Here is a 21,090-nt window from a genome sequence, read left to right on the forward strand (position 1 = left end):
ATGCAGAAGTATAACATTTAGATGTGCGTTGAGTTTGAGAGTTCCAGCGATTTACCAAAAGATACAAATAAATAAATAAAAACATAAAAGATGTGTTAAACTTTGTGCAAGTTAGTGGGTTTTTTTTTTTAAGCAGCAGCATCGACACGCACCTGCTTTGTGTCTTAAGGCTGCAGCTTTAAACGCACACTTGAGCCAATGTAAAAAAATCCTTGAGGAAAGTTGAGTAATACATTTGTAATTAACTGCAAGGCCAAAAAACCGAGGCGACGGCGATGAAAGACGGAGGGAAGGCGCGTCTGTTTATGTGAGACGATGAGATTAATTCAAATTCAGAGAAATAGAAAGAGTTGTCGAGGAGCAGCGGTGAAGGTCAGCTGGTGCCTGACTGATGCATGATGGTCCCACCAAGAGGAAGAGGAGTCAGGAGCAGCAGAGAAAACTGTGAAGGACAGGACGTAAACAAATAGATACAGCCGTATTTGTTAAAAAATACTGTTGTTAAAAGGACATTTTGTCCTTCTGGGTTGAAGTCCACATCAAACAGCTCTGGGAATTCTACAGTTCAAGGCAAGTTCAGAAGAAAGTTCAAAATAAAACAGAGGAAAACTGAAGATGGACGAAGAAGTGAAGAGACAAAAAAAATCCAAAATTCAGACAGAAATGTCAAAAAACAACTTTCTTTTTTTTCTCTGCACTTCACCAAATTCATAAATATGGAGGTAATACCTCAGTGCAGGTCCGTCAATATCATCGAAGAAACATGTGTACCTAGCACCACCTAATGGCCAGAAAAGGAGAGCTTTTTGTATATGTACAGATACAAAACAAACCGTTTAAATTGATAGAATTCTTACCTTCAGCTTTATATATATTTTTCCTATATTTTGCCTATATATTTCCACATCACCCTTTAATCGTGTTCTGTTTACATATATTAATAGTGATGTCATTTTGACAGCCGTTTGATGGATGTGGACACACACACGCACACACACACACATGGGGCCTGGTTAAACATTGGCTCAGCGTTTGTCTTGTGCCGTCTGTTGTTTTTACACCGAGGCCGCAGCGATTGTTGTGGCCATTATTGACTCAGTAATTAAAGTATTTTAACCTGTGCATTCTGTAATCATTACACGTACCACCATCTGTTCCTGCCACGCTGACCATCACCTGAAATTGACTTTCTTCTTCTTTTTTTTTTTTACCTCCAGAGATAAAACCTGACCAGGAGGAGGAGGAGGAGGAGGAGGAGGAGGAGGAGGAGGAGGTACGTCACAGCTACCATTCATGAGAAAACAGTCGGCCTCTGTTTACAGTGGGTTTTAATGAAGATCAAACAGGAATATTTTAGACTCTGGCCAATTTGTCCGTGTTAAAGGGGGAATTTACATTTTTATAAACTTATAAAAAAAATTACTATGTCAAAATGATTATGATCTGAACTGTCCATTAGTTGAACAACAGTTGAACAACTTCAGTTGTTTTTTTGTTTTTTTTTTACAAATATCAGTCCGTCCTCCAGAGGTATCTTAGTCCCCTCAGTCTGTCCACTGAACCGTCTCCAGGTACGATTGTCCTCTGACATGGATCACATTCTGTAACGGTGCTTAACGTAAAAACATTCAGCATCAAATATATATATATTTATGTATATGTATTTACCTGCTGTTTGTGCTTCAAAATATACAGTATATTATTTTTGTCATGACTGAAAAAGTGAAAAACACATTGGTGAATATATCATTAAATATATGTGTCAGAGTGACGGTCGGATCAGACTGCGAGGTTCAACAACATCAGAGGAAATAACTATGTTTTCTTCGCTGCCGTGTGTCTTTCCAGGTAACACAGACCTGAAGAAGCCCACAGTCTTTTCCTTACCTGAACTAGCTAACGGTACCATGACAAACATGTTGTGTTGTTCCAGTACCATAACAGTATGTTGAGTTCCCCGGGTCACTGTACTCCTCCAGTACCCATGAATACTGTGTTAATGGGAGGCAGCGAGGAAACCAAGTCCTGCACGTCTGCGGACGATGACGAGGTTGATGATGTCAGACGCTGCTGTGACAACAGCACCTCCTGTGACGTGAAAGAAGAAGGCACTCCAAACATGCAGTGGGCGGATCCAGATGATGTCAGTGAATGATCTGGTGGAAAAATGCAGAATTTGACTTAGTTGTGCGTTCAAAAAATGCAGAATTTGACTTAGTTGTGCATTCGTTTTCTTTTCTTTTTTTTCTTTTTTTTTTTTGCATTTTTGTGAATTTATTTATCACAGTATTTTTATGAAAAACTGGACCTTTTTTAGTCCATGATATGTTTGAGAGCAACTGGAAACTCTCTCTCAACTGTCTCTCTGCAATATCTCCATGCCCTCTGTTGGGGCCCGCCCCCCACTTTGGGACCACACTGACCTGCGCCTGTGTCTGTCTCTGTGAAATAGCCTCCCATCGTTTTCCGTCCCGGTTCGTCCAGGATGTTGAGCGGGTCGTGGATATCGGAATACGTGGAGGTGAAAGGTCGCAGGCTGCTGACACTGCTGATCACTGACACGTGCTGGTCCACCAGTGATGTCATCCGCTGGCTGTCCATGTAGCTGCTGTTGCCATAGTAACCTGACAGTGAGCACACGTTGACAGGTGAGCTCTCTTTTTTATCAAGGTGATTATTTTAATAAAGCAGCTCTAAAGACCACCAAGACCCAGACCTCGGTTTAGTCTAGACCCGACCGTAGGCAAACTATGGCTGGTGGCCCAGATACAGCCCGCTGGGATTTCTAATGTAGACAAGGTCTGGTGAAGACTGATGTCAATCCTTCTGTTCCATGCATTACATCGAGTAGACTGACCCAGCCCTCGGTTTAGTCTAGACCCGACCGGAGGCAAACTATGGCTGGTGGCCCAGATACAGCCCGCTGGGATTTCTAATGTAGACAAGGTCTGGTGAAGACTGATGTCAATCCTTCTGTTCCATGCATTACATCGAGTAGACTGTAATATCTGTTGTTGCCACTAGGTCGCGGCAGACAACAAATCTGTGTAGGTTTTATTTGTTTACATTTTATTTACATAATAATATATAAATAATGTTTACCCCTGCTTGGTTTAGACTGGATCCTGAAGTCCTTACCTTGTCCTGGGGTAGAATACGTCTGTCCTTGACATCCACCACCACCGGAGTGGTTCAGTCCGGCCCCGGCAAAGCAAAACCCATCGGCGGAGTCTAGGATCTGAGCTGCAGTTTGAACGTCCAGTCCCTGGTCGGCCTGAGCCGGGTCTGACCCCGGGGCGTAGCCTGACGTGGGTCGCAGTGTGGAGCCGTAAGGTGTGGTTAGGGAGCAGGTGGCGCTGGTGGTGGATGAAGGATGAAGAGATGGAGGGTGATGATTGTAGAACAAGTCTTTGTTGAGCTGCTGGTCGGTGAAGGCTGGGAGGTTGTAGGTCAGGGAGGAGGTCGGAGACTGAACAGAGGCCAGACACAGGTTCTGGCTCTGAGACCTGAGAGAAGAAGAAAAGTTTGTGGGGTTTTGGAAACGGCTGACAGGATCAGGTCTTTTTTTTTTTTTGTTATCTTGGGTTCCTGACCTGAGTGGAGTCTGGTAGTTGGAGGTGGAGGAGCAGCTGGAGGTGGTGAAGTAACTGGGGCTGCTCTGAGCCAAGCAGTGGTACAGGGTCTCTGGGTAAGAGGAGCAGGGGCTGGGCTGGGTCATTGCACTGAGAGACGACAGACAAGGTGCAGAGGAAGAGGAGGAGGAGGAGGAAGAGGAGGTCAGAAGCCTGGTTCCAGCCATTGGTCCTTGGTTAATGACGGAGCCACGGTGAACCAGGGCTGCTGGAGAGATGGGGGGTGTCATGAGGGGGCCACTGATCTGAGAGAAGTCCATCTGAGCACCTGAGGACCCCAACAGGACAGAAGATGAAAACATCAGACACACGTCTTCTTTAATGTTGTCCAACAGCGACATTATGTCCTTTAACCTGATGCAGGGAAGGCGGCCACATCCGTCCCCTGGTAGACGGTGGTTCTGGTCTCCAGACTCTGCTGCTGGTTGATGGACAGAGAGACGTAGGTGTGTTCTCCTGGAGACTCGTTCTTCACTGATTGGTCGATGGCAGCGCTGCTCTTGTTGCGGTTGGCGAGGAAGCAAGAACTAGGCGAGGCCATGAACGCTGCTTTACTGGCATCTGAGAGCAGGGAGAGATGCTAATGCTAATGCTAATGGTTCCTGGGAAAGGATACCTTTAAAAAGTGATGCAGGGGCCGTAGACGAGGGGACAACCTCAGACATTTGAATGTTCTGGAAACTAAATATTATTTTACTCGCTGATCAATCGGCAGCTGTCTTTTCCTTCTTGTTTAACTTTAACTTGACTAGCTAAAACAGCTACATGTTAGCAGATGTTAACTGGGTTAGCCTGGAAAAACATTATTGCTACACATAAGAGGTTTTTCACCGTTTGATGCTGGGAATAATATTAATATTAATTAATGAATATTATTATTTAAAATTCTACGTTTGTAATTTACCCTCTGTCTGTGTGAATGCTCCGTGTTGTCTGTAAATATGGTGTAATATCCCTTTAACCTCCATGTTTTCCAGTGACCTCTGATACCTGCGTTCTTCATGTATCGGTCCAGCAGACCCTGCAGCTCCTGCTCCCTGTCGTTGTTGAACTGCGTTTCCAGAGCCAGAAGGATGTACTCATCCAGGAGCATCCGGATCAGGTGGAAGGAACCTGTACAAGAACAAAGGTCAAACACAACACACACACACACACACGCACACACGCTTGTATAAACACACAGGAATCTGCAGCCGATCCTCCGGCTGTAGATCAGACTGGTGTTTGTCTGAGCTTCACTGGGAGAAACAGGCGGCGAATGGTTAGTGTTTGTCCATGTACACAAAGGCCGAGTGAGAGAGTGAGTGAGAGAGTGAGAGAGTGAGTGTGTGTGTATGTATGTATATATGTTTGTTTGTGCACATATGTTTAAACAGAGGTCACACGACCCTCAGATAAGGCTGTGTGTGTTAGAGCTGAGTCGAGCTATTACAATTTATGATGCTGTTGTAACTGTGTGTGTGTGTGAGTGTGTGTGTGAGTGTGTGTGTGTGTGTGTTGGTTGTAGTCCCTGACCACCTGGCACCAGACCAGTACTGAGCCACAGAGAAACATTGATTCTCAGTGTGAAATCTATGTTTTATTTTGAAAAACAGCTGTTTCCCCGTGTTTGACCTTTGACCTGGATGACCTGTAGACCTGTTTTAAAGCAGCAGTTACTACTAAATGTAGTGTATTTTAAATCTAAGGATCTGGTGGAGATGTTCTGGTCTGGTGGAGATGTTTTGGTGTGGTGGAGATGTTTTGGTCTGGTGGAGATGTTGTGGTGTGGTGGAGATGTTCCGGTCTGGTGGCGAGGTTCTGGTGTGGGGGAGATGTTCTGGTCTGGTGGAGATGTTCTGGTGCGGTGGAGATGTTCTGGTCTGGTGGAGATGTTGTGGTGTGGTGGAGATGTTTTGGTCTGGTGGAGATGTTCTGGTCTGGTGGGGATGTTCTGGTCTGGGGGAGATGTTCTGGTCTGGTGGAGATGTTGTGGTGTGGTGGAGATGTTTTGGTGTGGTGGAGATGTTCTGGTGTGGTGGAGATGTTCCTACCAAAGCTGGAGGCGTTGTTGAGTGTGAGGCTGTGCATCACTCTGGCTCCAAAGAAACTCCACCTGAGCAGGAAGTCCTGAGCTCGCTTCTTCACCGTTCTGTGGTGGTGCTTCCCAGGCTTTCAAAAAAAAAATGAAGATGGATCAAATTGATTGACATAAATACATAAATGATTCATTTATAAAACACACACACACTGAGGTGATTGAACATCTGTTACCTTGATGACTTTATGCTCAACAACAGAATCCAGCCACTCAATGAAAGACTCCACTGTGGCGTTTTTCCTCAGCAGCTCCTTCAGCTCCTGGAAGACGGAGATGGAGTCGTCTGGAGAGAGAGAGAGAGAGAGAGAGAGAGAGAGGCAGCTTTTAGTTATGAAGGACACACTCTTATTTAATATATTTAACAGACAACAATATATGTGCACAGTAAAATGAATAAGAAAATGTAACAAAAACAGCTCAGAGCAGTCAGTGCCCAAAATATTATCACCATACTTTGGCAAAGAGATGTCGGCTGAAAAACATTTACTCTGTTTTTGTTACAGAAATGATGACAAAAAAACTGACAAATAAACGTGGAACACAGCAAAAAAGATTTCATGAACTTTACTGAGTTGCCCAAATAAATGATTTGTCATTTCAAATGAAGTTGACTAAAATAATGTAAAGGAAATTAGCCAATGATGAGCAAAATGTATCCCCAAAAAATATTTAAAAGGTTCCACAAAGATATTTCACAGAAGAAAAAGGGCTGAAGAAAAACTACAAACCATACACAAATGATTGCTGAGAACCTGATTTAAAGCTGAATTAAACTTGAAACTCTAACATCTACGACCTTTTCAATCCCTGCACAGGTACGTGGAACACCGACGGCCGTCACGGTGACGTTTGAAACGTACACGTGCTCTTACACTCGGAGTAAAGGTCGGGGTCGGGGTCCTGGTCTGCGCTGCTGTTGATGCTGAGCAGAGGCTGAGAGCTGATGCCGCTCAGATCCACGTTGTCAATGTCCATCACCATACTGGTGACCACGGCCTGGTCGAACAGAGCGGGGCGAGCGATCTGGGAAAAGTAGGTAAGAGGAGAAATCGCTGGGTGAAACGTTTATTATTATATTTATTATTAGCTGTAATGAACTCGTGTCTCCTGTACCTGGGCCAGGTGCAGGAACGAGGTCTGTCTCTTCAGAGAGGAGACAAAGCGTCGAGCGATGGGAAGTTTCTTTGCTGCCAGACCTTCAGGAAGGTTCTCCAGAGAGGAGACCAGCCAGTGTTCCCAGTGTTTGGCAAAGTTACGGATATCAGCCAGCAGACTGGGACACAAACAGGGAAACACAGTAAAAACAGTGCCAGTGAGGAGAACTGGTGCTTTGAAAAACTCAGTCGCTGCCATGACAATGAGGTGGTTTTGGTGACAAACCTTTCTGGCATCTCCTGCATCGTAGCAGGAATCAGGACATCAGTTAAAACCTGAAGAGACAAAAGACAGCGGACCATGGACTTGTCAACTTCTCAACGTGGACACGTTGCTAAAAAATGTAAAAAAATAATAACAATAACCTTATAGAGAATGGAGTCACAGACACAGAAAATGTCCACGATCACAGGATTCTCCAGCAGGGGCAGCAGGTGGTCAGGCATTCCCTGCCAGAAGTGGAGCAGGAAGTTCTGGATCTGGAAAGTAAAGCTTTGTGTGAACAGTGTTTTGACCGAGCCCCAGAGTCGACCCTGATGTGAGGCTGAGTGACGGACCTCCTCAAAGTTGATGTTGATGGCGTTGTCCAGGATGCACTGACAGTGAGTCTTGTACATCATGATGAGAGTTTCCACCTGGGTGAGGAGCAGACGGGTGAGTCAGAACACATGAGTGACTGCAGTTCTATTACACACATCTCTACAAACAGATGAGGGGGGAGGGGGGGGTAAAGATGCAGGAGGCCATAAATCTAAAAAATACATGAAATTAAATTGTATTTTAAGTAGAAAGAATACCAACGTCGATGTACGTGGCAGAAAATTGACGGTAAAACTTGCTGCCATTGTAGCCAATAAAAAAACTTCATGTAAACACTAGATTGATCACCAACCTTCTCTCTGGAGACGTTTCCCTGCAGCAGCAGATGCTGAGCGTTTGGAAACTCTGGGAGTAAAGTTCCTGTTTTCGAGCTCAGGGAATATTTTCTGGTGAAACCCCCCTGGAAAAAAACACACAGTCTGTTTGAGAGGCTTGTGAAAGTAAAGTCAAAATCTAAAAATAAAATAATTTTTACCTCATTTTTAAGTTTGCTCCCAGAGAATCTGCAAAAGAAAAACAACACGTTGGTGAACGTACAAATACTTGTGGCTTTGTCACAGAAATGAAAGCTTAGTTACCCAAAATACAGATTACCCAAAATGCCATTCACTTCAGATTTGTCTAAAGTAAATGGCAAAAAACTACTTAAAAGTATTTTCTACCATTTAATAATGAATTTGATTCAAAAAGTGACCGTAATAGATTTCAAATTTCAAATTTAACTTTCAGTTCCCATAATAACATGTGATAAATGACATGTGTGTTAGAGGAGAAGGTGCAGTGTTACCTGGTCAGACCTTTACCAGAATACACAGAGTGATAATAAGCACTGCTCTCCTTGATGCCAATCCCATAGTAATGGTATCTGGGAAGGGTAGATGTCATTAAGGTACACGGATCGACTCAGTTTTTAGAATTTAACATTAAATTACAAAATTGGAATGTCAATTTACTTAGAGTGCCCCCTGGTGCCCAGTCTTCTGGTTGTCAGAAGAGGAAACTTCTGGCGAATGGTCTGATGAGAGGAGGGAGAGTTAGTGTTGAGTTATTTTCCTGGGAGTCAGTCAGTGTTGGACCAGGTGACTTCTTCTGGTCCAATACACGGCCAGAAAATATACAATAGTCAGCTCTGATTTAATTCAGTGTTTTAATTATTAGTTTTCAAAGTGGAATGCTGAAATGAAAAGGTAGGAATTATCAGCTAGACTATATTTGGCCACAAGGGGGCGCTTCCAGGTTTCTGAGTACCTTTCCAAATGTTGCAGCACAGGCTGGTTCCAGTTTCTCCTTCCTGCAGAAGTCCAGGTAGTGGGCGTAGAGGATGCAGCGAGGCAGACACACACCTTCACACACGATGTAGTTGTCCTCCAGCCTGGTCACATGTTTGTTAAAAAAAATCTCCCTTAGTTTAATCAGCATTGATCAATAATGTTCATTACCATGAAATTAATTAACAGGTAAAGGACATTCAGGGAAAAAAGGCCATGGATGGAAACTACTGCTGAACACGCATGAACCTAAAGTCGTTCTGCAACTTCTGAAACATCGAGCAGCTGTAGTGGACGTAAAGGTAACAGTCGTCATGGACGGCAGAGGTCCTACCACTGCAGAGTGAGCTGTGTCTGCTTCTTCTTATCTTTGATGATCTGACCGATGCTCCTCCTGGAGGAGGAGGAGGAGGAGACGCTGGGTTTACTGACTGTCAACTCTGTGTTTGAGTCCAACAGGTCCTGGTCTTCTTCAGAGGACACCGTCTCGTTACTGTCTTCAGCTTCTGTGGAAAGATGTGCTTTTAGCTGCCAGGTGGTGACACATGTAGTTTTCACTTTACATTAGGATAAAAACAAGGACAGAAAAGTGAAAAAGACCTCGATTGGAATATTTGCTATTTGGTTACATTTTTTAGGGTTTTAAGTTGACTTCATACAACAACACTTTGCAGAATTATGTATTTTTTAATGTCTAAATTAAAAGTATAAATAATTTAAAATGTAAATTTTCTGACCTTGAGTGGAGTTCTATAACAACATTCCATCAAATACATTTCCCATTATGTGCAGCACATTTTATGTATTTATGTCCATCAAATACATTTCCCATTATGTGCTTACTTCAGCACATTTTATGTATTTATTTTTTTATTTACAATGGTTAAACATAAATTCGAAAACAAATGCTACAAAAAAAGACACTTAAAGTTTATAAATTTGTTTCTGTCCTTTTGTGGCTTTGTGTTCACCTATTACTACATTTCCGTCAAGGGAACATGTAGCTTTACCACCATCTTGTGGTTAATTCCAGTTACTGTTTTTACCTGGACAACTCATCTACCAATTTTAGGATTAATAGATTTTAACTGGAAATAAGTCTCTACAAACAAGGGCAGATAAAAAACCAAAATGGATATCAATTGTCTAAGCATGTTTTTTCAACAGTATCATATGTATTAGATAGATTCTAACTTTTGTGTTGCTTTATTACCTGATTTAATCCCAGAGTCATCCTCTCGAGAGAACTGTGTCTGTCCATTTAAATCTGTGTGTTTGTCCTCAGCTGATTCACACAAAGTCCTGGTCAAAGACTGAATGAGCAGAAGTCCATTCCTGACTGAAGCGTCACTGTTGCTGCTGTTGCGTTTCATCGGCATATTGTCCACGTCAGAAGATTGACACCAACCAAAGAAGAAAAACGAGGAAAACCAGGAGGAGGAACACTGAGGTGAGTGTGAAACAGGGAATGAAAGAATCCACTGTAGATCATTTGTCCTCGGAGACTTTAAATCTGGTCTATTTAGAACCTGTTCCCTACAACAACAACAACAACAAAAAAATCTCTAAATCAAGTCCTGGAAAAGTCTGCATACGTCACCACTGCTTCCAGCATCGCGATTATTTCACACCAGCTGCACCAGTTGAAAATAAATGACACAAAGCAGGAGAAGTCACATCCATGCTGGGTTTACGTCCACCTCAGGCTGATGTAGAGCCAGTGTGAAAGCAGAGCTAATGAAGCCGTGGGTGCATTCATCATATTTACAGAAGACTTGGGCTAATCCAGGTTATTAATCATTAACAGAAAACCCCATCTGTCCATCCGTCCGCCCAGCCTGGCACACTCAGCCGAGTCCTTCTAACACAAACGTAGGATATCAGAAAAAAAAAAGACTAAAATATGTTGCATTTATTTTTTTTCTAGTTTGGAACTAAGATGTGTCATTGTTTAAGCATTCTAAAAAGTGGAAATTTCACCAGATTTGTTTTTAATTTAGATTTTTTTTTTGTTTGTTTCAACTTCATCTGTTAAGCAGTCAATAATCGTCACCGTACAGGTTTTGTCCCTAGTTTTAAATCGAATGTGTAAATGAAAAATAGGAGCAAAAATAACTTAAGTAGTTAATAAATCATTCATTTATTTATTTTCTACCTAAAATTCTAAACATTACTTTTTTGATAAAATAAAATATTATTCCTTCTACATTTACAGCAGTAAGAATAGCGTCTGCTAGTTCTTAGTTCATCTGCAGTGCACAACACGAACAGTTGGGGGAGCACGAGTTCGGTGAAATAAGGACGCGGAGTTGTTATTGTGGCGTTAGTTGTTATCAACGAAAATAAAAACAGTGGATAAAAAAGGCATAGTTGAATAGTTTAAAACAACAAGCTTTTATAACGCTCGTGATATCTTTGGCAGAGTTGAGTTTAGACTCAGAAATCAGGCAAGTAACCGTACGAAACTACATCCGGGGTATCTTCTAATTAACCGGACTTTCCGGTTAATGTTTACAGAAAACGGTAAGAAAAACGTGTACATTTGAATGAAATATGTGATGTGTAACTATGTAGGATTGTTACAGCGGTGTGAAATATTGTACGGAATCTTTTACTGGTCGCGCAACGGTAATTATTGATTGATATTGTCACCGCTAAATGCTAAATATCGCGTTAGCTTTATGGTCGTGTCGTGTGACGTTGATCAGAACATTATTTAAAAATAAGGCTAAATTTAGCAGATGAGAAAGGTATTATTACTGAAAACAACAATTAAAAATCCAGTTAATCAAATTAAAGACTTTCTGAGAATTTATCATTCGTGCGTTTATTACTTACGCCCATTAATATTTGCATTTATTAATTTTACGCAAAACATGTAAATAAATAAAAAATAATAAATAAGTTTCAATATTTTATTTTTACCCAGGTTCTGTTTGGAAAATGACTTCGAATAAAACTGCTGCCATGCAGCCGCAGTTCAGTGAACATGAAACGTAAGTAAATCAGTTTTTTGTATTATATACGTATGTATTATAATATTGAACAAGCTTTCACGGAGTAGTCTAATTAAAGACTGTTCCTTATAAAATATTAAGGACTCTTCCTAATAGTAAATGTTAAATATTTCACTTTTCTTTACTTGATGTTGAAGCCAAGTGTAGGTGAATGCAATTAGAGCTTGTTTGCATTGCAGAATAATTTGTTTTTGTTTTACCAGTATGATACTTTAACCTCTTCATATTTAGCTCTCCAGATTCTGGTACTCCTTCTTCATGTGTTCCTTGGCCACTTGACCTCAAACTAACACATCTGGACTGGAACCCCGAAGCCACTCTGATCCACTTCCAGGCCCAGTACCTCACCATATGTGAACTGGACTATAACATCTTACAAGATGAAATAAGAAACACGCCAAAAACAAGCATTGCTGTGGATATTGGAGACTTTTGTCTTGTGGAAGATGTAGCTTCTGCCACCTGGTACAGAGGAAGGGTTCAGAACAGAAAAGACGACCAGTTTGATGTCTTCCTTGTAGATCATGGGAATGTCCTGAGTGTAGACGTTGCCCACTTGTCATCATGCTCCAAAGACCTGTTTATTCTACCTCCAAAAATAGTCAGTGGATTTCTGGTAAATGTCCTGCTGCTTCAGAGTAGTTCACAGTCTGTTTTGGAGGATTATTTCTTCAGCCTGATTGGAAAAACAGTCACAGGTTACGGCCGAGCCCTTCTTCCTCACGAAGTCCTCCTGTTTGAAGCTCCAGACGTCAACAATGACCTCGTCAGACAGGGCTTTGGGAGACATGTGGACACAAACACGTTCCTATTCCTGGTGGAGATGCTCACAGAGGTGCCCGTCCGACAGAATTTGGGGCCAGTTCCAGACCTAATTATTGAAAAGCCAGAAAAACAAGAGGTTAGTTTTAAACCACCCGCTCGGCGCAGATACAAAGATTTCTTGTCATTCTGTAGACTTAGGTTGAGATGTGGGGCTCGGGTCAAAGTGCGTGTCTCTGCAGCTGTCAGTGCCAAACTGTTTTACTGTCAAATGGTCAGTAAGACGACAGAGCTTTTGGAAATGTCAACGAAATTGGCTGCAGTTTTTAGGAACTCAGTCAAGGACTACGGCCAGGCCACAGCAAATGTAGGAATACTGTGCTCAGTCAAACACAAAGATGAGAAATGGTACAGAGGCTTTGTGCCGTTTCTCCCTATCAACTCTCAGGTCAGAGTCCTGTTCATTGACTATGGCTTCTATGAATCAGTAAAAGTAGAGGATATCCAAAGGTTGCCTCCCGACCTCTTCTCCACACCTGTCATGGCATTCCCATGCTCTCTTTCCTGCCTGCAGGACCAGGACGAAGCTGTTAAAGACCAGCAGTTGAGTTTTCTGAAAGCCGGTTTGCTTGGAGCAGTGTTGGATTTGGAAATCTGTAGTTTTGATAAGGAACATGACCTTTGCAACATAAAGTTGTTTGGTGCTGAAGATAATCCTTTGAATGAGCCAGAGTCTGTTCAGGAGTCGACTAAATGTGACGTCAGTGCTGTTTTAGACCTAAAAAAACTGTCACGTCAAGATGGCTCTTTGTACTTCGACACAGTTATTGAGGAAGCGCTGGGGAAAACAGTAGAAGAAGAAAAGGTGCAGGTTGGAGCTGTGTTTGTGGGATACGTCACGCACGTCCAGAATCCAAGTCAGTTCTGGATCAGAACACAGAAACGCAGTGATGAGTTCATGGAAATGACAGAGAACATGGCAGATCACTTTAGTCGAGTTAAACTGGATGAAGAGGTGATCCAGTCTCCTCAGCCTGGTTCACTCTGCTGTGCCGTGCACGAGGAGGACATGCACTTTTACAGGGCCATAGTCACAGACATTCTTAACCACGGAGCGGAAGTTTTTTTTTTAGATTATGGAAACACTGAAAAGGTGCCTTACATGTTGATTAAGAAAATACCTGAGGCATTGGCCAGAAAACCACCGTTCGCCATCTGTTGTACCCTTAACATTTTGCCCACGGACGATCTCTGGTCCAGCAGCGTCTCGGGCTCTTTCAGACAGACTGTGTCCAACAAGGCTGTTTTGGTTCGTGTCGTCCACATAGGAAAAAACAAATGTATCGTTGATCTCTATGAGATGGGCTGTGACAACAAGCAGAGCATCACTGATCACCTGCTGGCTTCTCATCAAACACAATGCTGGAACAGGAGTTCCAAGCAGCTGTTGGAGGACACCAACGTCCAGAGAATGGGTGCAGGGTCCAACATGAACTTGATTCCAGAGCGATGGGCCCCCTATCAAGGAAAATCAGAGGAGGTGCACGAGAAAGTAAGGAAAACAGCCGTAGCTTCCAAAAACTACAAATCTTTGAGCGTCCAACCTGGGTTAGAGTTTGCAGTGTGCTGCACCTTCATCAGCTCTCCGTCCGATTTCTGGTGCCTGCCTCTGGATAAAATCCCAGCTTTGGACCAACTCATGGACAAGATCCAGCAGTATTACTCGACCAACACAGTTCCACTCCAGACGCTCCCGTGTTGTGTTGTCAAGACGACTGTGAATGGAAGATGGTGCAGAGCTTTTATCACAGAGAGGACAGATGGTCACGCTAAGGTGGTATTGGTAGACTACGGTTACACCCTCCAGGTGCAGGAGCAGGATCTTCAAGAAATATTGCCAGAGTTTGTCACTTTAGAAGCACCAGCCTTTAGGTGCTGCAGTTTCAATCTGGTGGAAGCTGCTGAAGACAGTGACAGTTGGCACTGGAGTCCAGAGGCATGTAGCTCCGTCAAAAGGTTTGTCATGGACAGCTGCAGAGAGTTAAGCTGTAAAATAATATCTCAGGTGAATGTTAAGGACAGAGGTCTGTACAATGTTGTGGATCTGTACAGCACACAAACACAGCAGAGTTTAAAAAGTTGGCTGATGGAGCAAGGTCTGGCAAGAGAAGCAACAATCTGGACAAAGAACCTGTCAGTGATTTCACCCGAGTCTTTCATGTACTCTTCTTATGATTTAGGACCAGGGAATGACGAAGACGTCTTCATCACACACGTCAGCAGTCAGTGGGAGGTCTTCTGCCACCTCAAGAAAAACACTGAAATCATCAACAACCTTGAAAACACAATCTTGGAGGAGAGTGAGAAGATGATGAAGGCCAGCGCCGGAGCTGTGGTGAGGAAGCCGTGTTTGGCTAAATACCTGGACGGCAGATGGTACAGAGGCTTCCCTCATGCAGTTCAGTCACCTTTACACCTCAGTGTGTTTTTTGTGGACTATGGAAATGAAAACATATGTGAGAAAGCCCAGGTCCTCTTCATTCCCACAGACTCAGTTGATCTTCTCTACACACCAATGCAGGCGATGAGATTCCACCTGGTTTCAGTGTGCAAGCAGGAGAGCTATGCTGACGTGAAAGAATGGCTCAGCGACGCCGTCCTCAACAAGGAGACCAAAGCTTTCATACACCGCAGCAATGAGGATGGTTCGTTTGACGTTGAGCTGTTTGATGGAGATGTTAATGTTAACAAAAAAGTGAAGCAGTTGATTTTCAGACACAGGGCTCAAACAGAAGAAGTTGTTGGTTTTAGTAGAAAAACTAAACCCAGTTCAGGAAACACATGGTTCAGGTTTAATCAAAGGAACCCTAGAAAAGGCAGAGCTCCAAAGTCTCTGTCACTAAAGCCAGACAGGACGCCTCAAAGTCGTCATCCATCTCAAAGAATGAGCAAAGAGAGACATAATGCTCACGTAAAATCTCTGGCCAAAGACACAAAAATAAAACAAGAGGCGGTGGACGGGACAAAACCTTCCTCTGTGGAAACATCTCACGTAGCCCAGCGTCGAAGGGATCTAGATAAAAGTTCAAAATCCATACCACAGAAGGACACTAACGCAGCTCAGTTATCATGTTTGCCTGAGAAGAAGGTTAACACCGGGCTCAGAGCAGACTGCTTCATGTCTCACTTCCAGTCTTTAACCTCTTTCTACCTCTATTTGTCAGACGACGGACCAAGCATCCTGAAAATGGCTGAGGAGCTAAACTCGCCTGCCCTAAGGAATTCCCTGGAGACTGCTACATCTGTGACGGTCAGTGACCTCGCTCTGGCCGAGTACGAGGAAGATGGAGCTCTGTATCGATGTGTTGTGAAGGATCATCAGGGAAGTTCTTCCTTTGTGGTGGAGTTTGTCGACTATGGCAGCACTGCTGCTGTGGAGAAGAAGAAAATCTACGTCCTGCCCAAAGAGTACCTCACTCAGCCCAGATTCAGCATTCACTGTTCACTGTTGGATCCAAGCACTTTCCAAGACGGAGCTGCGTTCACTGACACTGTGGCGGAGAAGCCTCTCGTGGTCGACTTTGTCCGTCAGCGTGGATCTGTGTGGGAGGTTCTTGTTGAAGAAGCTGAAGTCCCTTCAAATGTTGAACGCAGTTCTGGTGAAGACCCTGAAAAAGAGGTAGTGGCTGAAGGCTCGCCTTTAATCATACAGGAAGTGACATCATGTGAACCGGACCGACTTATAGAAACAGTTGTGCCCGTCCACAGGGACAGCTTCAGTGTCAGACTGTCAGGAACAGGGCTGGAGACCACGGTCCATTCTCTGACTGACCACCACGGCAACTGGGAACCTGTTGATGAAGCAGTGACACCAGACCTCAGACGTTTGTTTCCAGTGAGGACGGACGCTAATCAGAACTTCAAGACCACTGGAGAAGGACCTCATCTGGACTGTCCTCCTCCTCAGAAACTCCTCTTTGCGTCCGTGGACATGGACAGAGAGTACTTTGGCGTTGCTGCTGCCGTCAAAACACCCTCTGAGTTTTATGTCATTCTGGAAGACTTGATCCTCTCCATGAACCAGGTGTCCAACCTGTTGGACGACCTCCCCGAGGAGCTGTCTCCTCTCCCTGAGTCACACATCGTCCCTGGTACCTGCTGCCTGTTAAAGACAGGCTCCCAAATGAGGTCCTGCAGAGCGGAAATAGTTCAGACCAGCACCAGGGTGGACCTGAACCTGGTGGACTACGGCCACTGTGACTCTGTTCCACACCGAGACCACGTCAGACTGAAGCGGCTGCCGGAGGAGCTGCTCAAACTGCCGAAAGTGACGTATCCGTGCAGGTTGGGAGGCGTGAGGCCGACGGGGAAGCGGGACCAGTGGACAGATGAAGCTGCCGTCTACTTCCAAAAACAGCTGGAGCAGAAGAACCTTCAGATCACCTTCAGAGAACTGCTGGGGGAGTCTTTCTGGAAGGTGGACGTTGTGGCTGACGGTGTCCACGTTGCCAATGACCTGGTGGAAGGTGGACACGCCTGTTTTGAGGACGTCATGCTGGGGCTAAGGTAGGATTTAGTCTGTCCTGTCACAGTACTTGTACACAAACATTACTGCGTGTTGACCTCTTTATTTGGCTTATCATAGTTGAGACAGAAAAGATTTTAAACTCTGATATATGACCCAAATGTTGAACAGAACAATAATTAAAGTTGAGCTTTGCAGAAAGTGTTTACAAATCCTGGTTGTCCACAGGTACCGGGAACCGTTCTGTTCCACAGAAGAGGCTGAGGTGACGTCAGACCTCAGAAGACCTGGAAGAGGAAACAGAGGAAACAGAGGAGCACCGTTCACTTAGCTCTGTTTCAGGACCAAGTGAGAAATAATAATAATAATAACGTGTGTGTCATACTATGTTGATACATTTTCTGTTGTCATTCAAACACTGTGTGTGTTTTTCTGTTCTAGGTGTCCCGGCAGGAGGAGACCACAGGATGTCCTGAAGTCATTGGTTTAAAATCCTCTGACAAAAAGTTAAAAGTTTAAAAAGTGACGTGAAAGTTTAAACTTGAACAAAACATTGGCACGTTATTATTAGTCTTTTTTTAAATTTTTTAACAGAAAATAAGGTTTGAATTTAAACATTTTATAACTGGGCTGTAGAGGCGCCAAGTTCTCCTGAGTTTTATATAGTTGTTTCTGTGTAAGATGTCATTCTTGTACATTCATAATAACTAATGTTAAATGTTGTACAAGTAGAAACACCAAGTGTCCTTTTTTGAAAAAAAATTTTTTTAGTTCCATTTTCAATTTCTTCTTTTGAGTTTTCTAAAACTTTGTTGTAGAGCAGTCTCACAGCCTAGATACTAGTACATACTAGTATTTCAAGATACCAGCTATATACATACTGTATATATATTTAGAAATTTGTATATATATATATACACACACACACAGTGAAACATCGAGATATGAGTATTTTGAGTTATGAATGTGTTCTCAACATACGAGTATTTTGAGTATGCTGTGTTCTGATTTAATTTATCACAGGAATCCTGATATATTATATTTTTGTGTGTGTATGTGTGTGTGCAATTAAAAACATGTTTTGTCTGTTTTCTGGAGTTAAACGTGCCTTTGCTTCTAGATACGAGCACCTCAACATATGAGTGTACTGTACCGACTGTCTGGAAGGTAAGAACCCAAAGTGTTTTTTTTTCACGGTTTTTTTCACGATGGTAAGGCTATAGTAAGGCGTGTTTTGGGTTATTTTTGAAATATTCATATAAAATATTTTTGGAACTTTAAACACAAAATATTCACGTGGCAGCATGTTTTAGGACATAATCCTGCATTTTAGGGCATTTCTGGGACTTTTCATTTTTTGGGATTTTTTCACGATGGTAAGGCATGGTAGGAGGGTAAGGCGTGTTTTGGGGGGTTTTTGAAATATTTATATAAAATATTTTTTGGCGTTTTAAACAAAATATTCACTTGGCAGCATGTTTTACGACATAATCCTGCATTTTAGGGCATTTTGGGGACTTTTTATTTTTTGGGATTTTTTCACGATGGTAAGGCTATAGTAAGGCGTGTTTTGGGTGATTTTTCAAATATTCATATAAAATATTTTTGGAACTTTAAATATGCACTTGGCAGCATGTTTTACGACATAATCCTGCATTTTAGGGCATTTCTGGGACTTTTTATTTTTTGGGATTTTTTCACGATGGTAAGGCATGGTAGGAGGGTAAGGCGTGTTTTGGGTTATTTTTGAAATATTCATATAAAATATTTTTGGAACTTTAAATATGCACGAAGAAGGCGGCACATAATTATCGATGTTACGAATTTACACAAGAATTTTACCATTTTGTTAAAACTAGCATTTTTATGTAGAGAAATATTCACATGTTCCCCATCAGGTGACGTTCCTTAATGCACTTCAAAGCTTTTGTTAATGAGTTTTAACATGGTATTGTCTTGCATTTTCTTGTCTTGTGAAATTCTTTAGAGTACTAAGTAGTGGTTAATTGAAGTGCTTTGTAACATTGTCTTTATTTCATCTTGTGTTTCAGGCCAAAAGAAGAGGTTTAACCAAGTTGCTGCACTCCTGATGATGGGACCATTGTTGAATCCTGTGAGCCCGTGGTTGACAGTAGTGTAGAGTATGTAATGATACATGTATTTTTGGACTTTGTGATTAAATGTATGTTGTAAATGTGAATTGTTTTACAAATAAAAGACTAAAAGTTATTATTGTTCTGTTCATTGTGGAAGTATTCTGGTTGGTTTTTTAAAAACTGAAAAAATTAACTTAAAAGAAACAAATAACTTAAAAAAAAAAACTTGAACAAAGTTTTTCAAATTTTTTTTGAATTTGTTTCTCTTCTCTTTACCTTACCTATACCCTTGACAATGCATGCCCTAAAAGGCAATGAGAAACCGCATTCATATTTCCTCAAATATCTTGAAATGAAGCCACACAATGGTCCAAATAATTTTCTTTATTCTGGGACATTTACAGACTTTTCAGTCACACAGTTCACAATAAAAGCACAATGAATGGAATAAGTGCAAATGCTCCGGCCAAAACGTCGATGAGTGAAGTTGCACGTTTGAGCCACAAGAGGGCAATAACCTATTGGTTTAATATTCAGCCACACATGGAGTAGACACATGGAGGGAACTTGTTTATATATGCAGTTGCACGTTTAAGCCACCGGAGGGCGAATCGTGCAGACAACCTGAAGGCCGGACCTCGTTGTTGGCGGAGCTAAACCACATTACCATGTTCTGCCGTGAACGTACCAAGCACCGGTTGGCGCAGTGACAGTGATGCCGGTTTCGGTTCGATTCCGGAACCCTTTTTTTTACTTAAAAAAAGGGTTTGGGTAGCTCCTCCCCTGACTCCTCCCATTGGACGCAGTAGTCCAATGGAGGGGGAGAGGAAAAGGAAAACATTTAAAAATGCATTTTATTTGCATGTTAATTCATATGAATAATACATTTTTTTGCATTTTAAATGCAAGAGTTCATCATAATTGTGTTCCTCCGCTAAACTGCCCTCGTGGAACATGAATAAAATAGAACGAAGAACAGCAAAACGAACGCACTTCGTTTAAACACTCGCTTTGTAGTAAAAAAATAGTTTTTTAGCAAAGTTACTATAACGTTGATACATGTGAAAAAGTTGCATGAATTTATATCGTTATTTTATTTTTTTAATTCGCTGTTCTTCTATCGAAAGATATCTATTTTATTCATGTTCCATGAGTGAAGTGTAGTGTAGGAATGGTGGTTCGGTTTAGCTCCACCAACGAGGTCCGGCCAAAACGTCGATGAGTGAAGTTGTACGTTTGAACCACAAGAGTGGCTCAAACGTGAATAAAATAGATGTTTTTAAAGAGAATAAAAGCCAATTTAAAAAATAAAATAACGATAGAAATTCATGCGGCTTGTTCACAAACATTACCGTTTTAGTGACTTTGCTTACAAACTATTGTTTTTACTACATAGCGAGTGTTTAAACGAAGTGCGTTCGTTTTGCTGTTCTTCGTTCTATTTTATTCATGTTCCACGAAGGCAGTTTAGCGGAGGAACACATTTTAGGATGAAATTTTGTCTGGTGATGCGGTCGGTTGTTCGTTTTAGCTCCGCCAACAACGAAGTCCGGCCATTACGTCAATAATATGGCAAGAGTCATGTGTTCCCATGAACAAACTGATGAGCCTGCACTGTCACCTGGTGGATTGTAGATTCGGTGCAGGACGCTTGTGATTGGATAACGAGGCACAGCTGTGCCTTTTAAAAGCGGAAGGAAGTGGTAATACTTTCGGGCTCGGTGATGGTTGTAAAATGTTTGCTCGTGTTACGACTCATCGACCCGCTGACAGTCTGAGAACAGACTGGTGTGTAACATAACATAACGTACGGTACTGTAGTGTACCGTGTGACAAATCACTGATTTAAATTTCAGTTGTTTAACGTCTGTCTGGAGTCGAGGGATCAGAATTCTAACTCTTACATTACATGACACATGAACTCTGCAGCGCCTCCCAAATTTGCTGATAGGACA

At 42.4% G+C, this 21,090-nt stretch overlaps 2 protein-coding genes across 4 annotated transcripts; one reads left to right on the forward strand and one right to left on the reverse strand.

Moving 5' to 3' along the window:
- Positions 1 to 1,238: 1,238 nt before the first annotated feature.
- On the reverse strand, positions 1,239 to 10,131 carry rfx6 (regulatory factor X, 6). Its single transcript, XM_025056816.1, has 19 exons — positions 9,949 to 10,131; positions 9,070 to 9,238; positions 8,716 to 8,839; positions 8,421 to 8,482; positions 8,255 to 8,332; positions 7,943 to 7,970; positions 7,760 to 7,867; positions 7,233 to 7,502; positions 7,093 to 7,142; positions 6,826 to 6,985; positions 6,585 to 6,735; positions 5,886 to 5,995; positions 5,666 to 5,783; positions 4,623 to 4,745; positions 3,987 to 4,193; positions 3,594 to 3,900; positions 3,139 to 3,506; positions 2,424 to 2,624; positions 1,239 to 2,156 (listed from the first exon to the last, which is right to left on the reverse strand). Exons 1-19 carry the CDS (start codon positions 10,112 to 10,114, stop codon positions 1,963 to 1,965), a joined length of 2,994 nt encoding a protein of 997 aa, XP_024912584.1. The 5' UTR covers positions 10,115 to 10,131; the 3' UTR covers positions 1,239 to 1,962.
- Positions 10,049 to 19,256, forward strand: tdrd15 (tudor domain containing 15). 3 transcript variants are annotated; one of them, XM_008313515.3, is made up of 6 exons: positions 10,049 to 10,185; positions 11,665 to 11,731; positions 11,984 to 17,080; positions 17,268 to 17,387; positions 17,481 to 18,206; positions 19,091 to 19,256. In XM_008313515.3, exons 2-4 carry the CDS (start codon positions 11,679 to 11,681, stop codon positions 17,368 to 17,370), a joined length of 5,253 nt encoding a protein of 1,750 aa, XP_008311737.1. In that variant the 5' UTR covers positions 10,049 to 10,185; positions 11,665 to 11,678; the 3' UTR covers positions 17,371 to 17,387; positions 17,481 to 18,206; positions 19,091 to 19,256. The 3 variants fall into 3 exon arrangements, with proteins under 3 accessions (XP_008311737.1, XP_008311735.1, XP_008311738.1); XM_008313513.3 differs by lacking the exon at positions 10,049 to 10,185 and adding an exon at positions 10,998 to 11,258; XM_008313516.2 differs by lacking the exon at positions 10,049 to 10,185 and adding an exon at positions 11,297 to 11,363.
- The last annotated feature ends 1,834 nt before the right edge of the window (positions 19,257 to 21,090 follow it).

The sequence above is a fragment of the Cynoglossus semilaevis genome, chromosome 7, assembly GCF_000523025.1.
Source record: "Cynoglossus semilaevis isolate Cse_v1.0 chromosome 7, Cse_v1.0, whole genome shotgun sequence".
NCBI lineage: Eukaryota > Metazoa > Chordata > Actinopteri > Pleuronectiformes > Cynoglossidae > Cynoglossus > Cynoglossus semilaevis.

Excerpts from the sequence above, each read along its gene's own strand:
- tdrd15 (XM_008313513.3), top strand. Across the intron at positions 11,732-11,983 it reads CAGTTCAGTGAACATGAAAC|CTCTCCAGATTCTGGTACTC; the intron begins GTAAGTAAATCA and ends CTTCATATTTAG. Across the intron at positions 17,081-17,267 it reads GACGTCATGCTGGGGCTAAG|GTACCGGGAACCGTTCTGTT; the intron begins GTAGGATTTAGT and ends GGTTGTCCACAG.
- rfx6 (XM_025056816.1), bottom strand. The coding sequence starts at position 10,114 with ATGCCGATGAAACGCAACAGCAGCAACAGTGACGCTTCAGTCAGGAAT. Across the intron at positions 5,996-6,584 it reads CCCCGACCTTTACTCCGAGT|ACGACTCCATCTCCGTCTTC; the intron begins GTAAGAGCACGT and ends CTCTCTCTCCAG. Across the intron at positions 5,784-5,885 it reads TTGAGCATAAAGTCATCAAG|CCTGGGAAGCACCACCACAG; the intron begins GTAACAGATGTT and ends TTTTTTTGAAAG.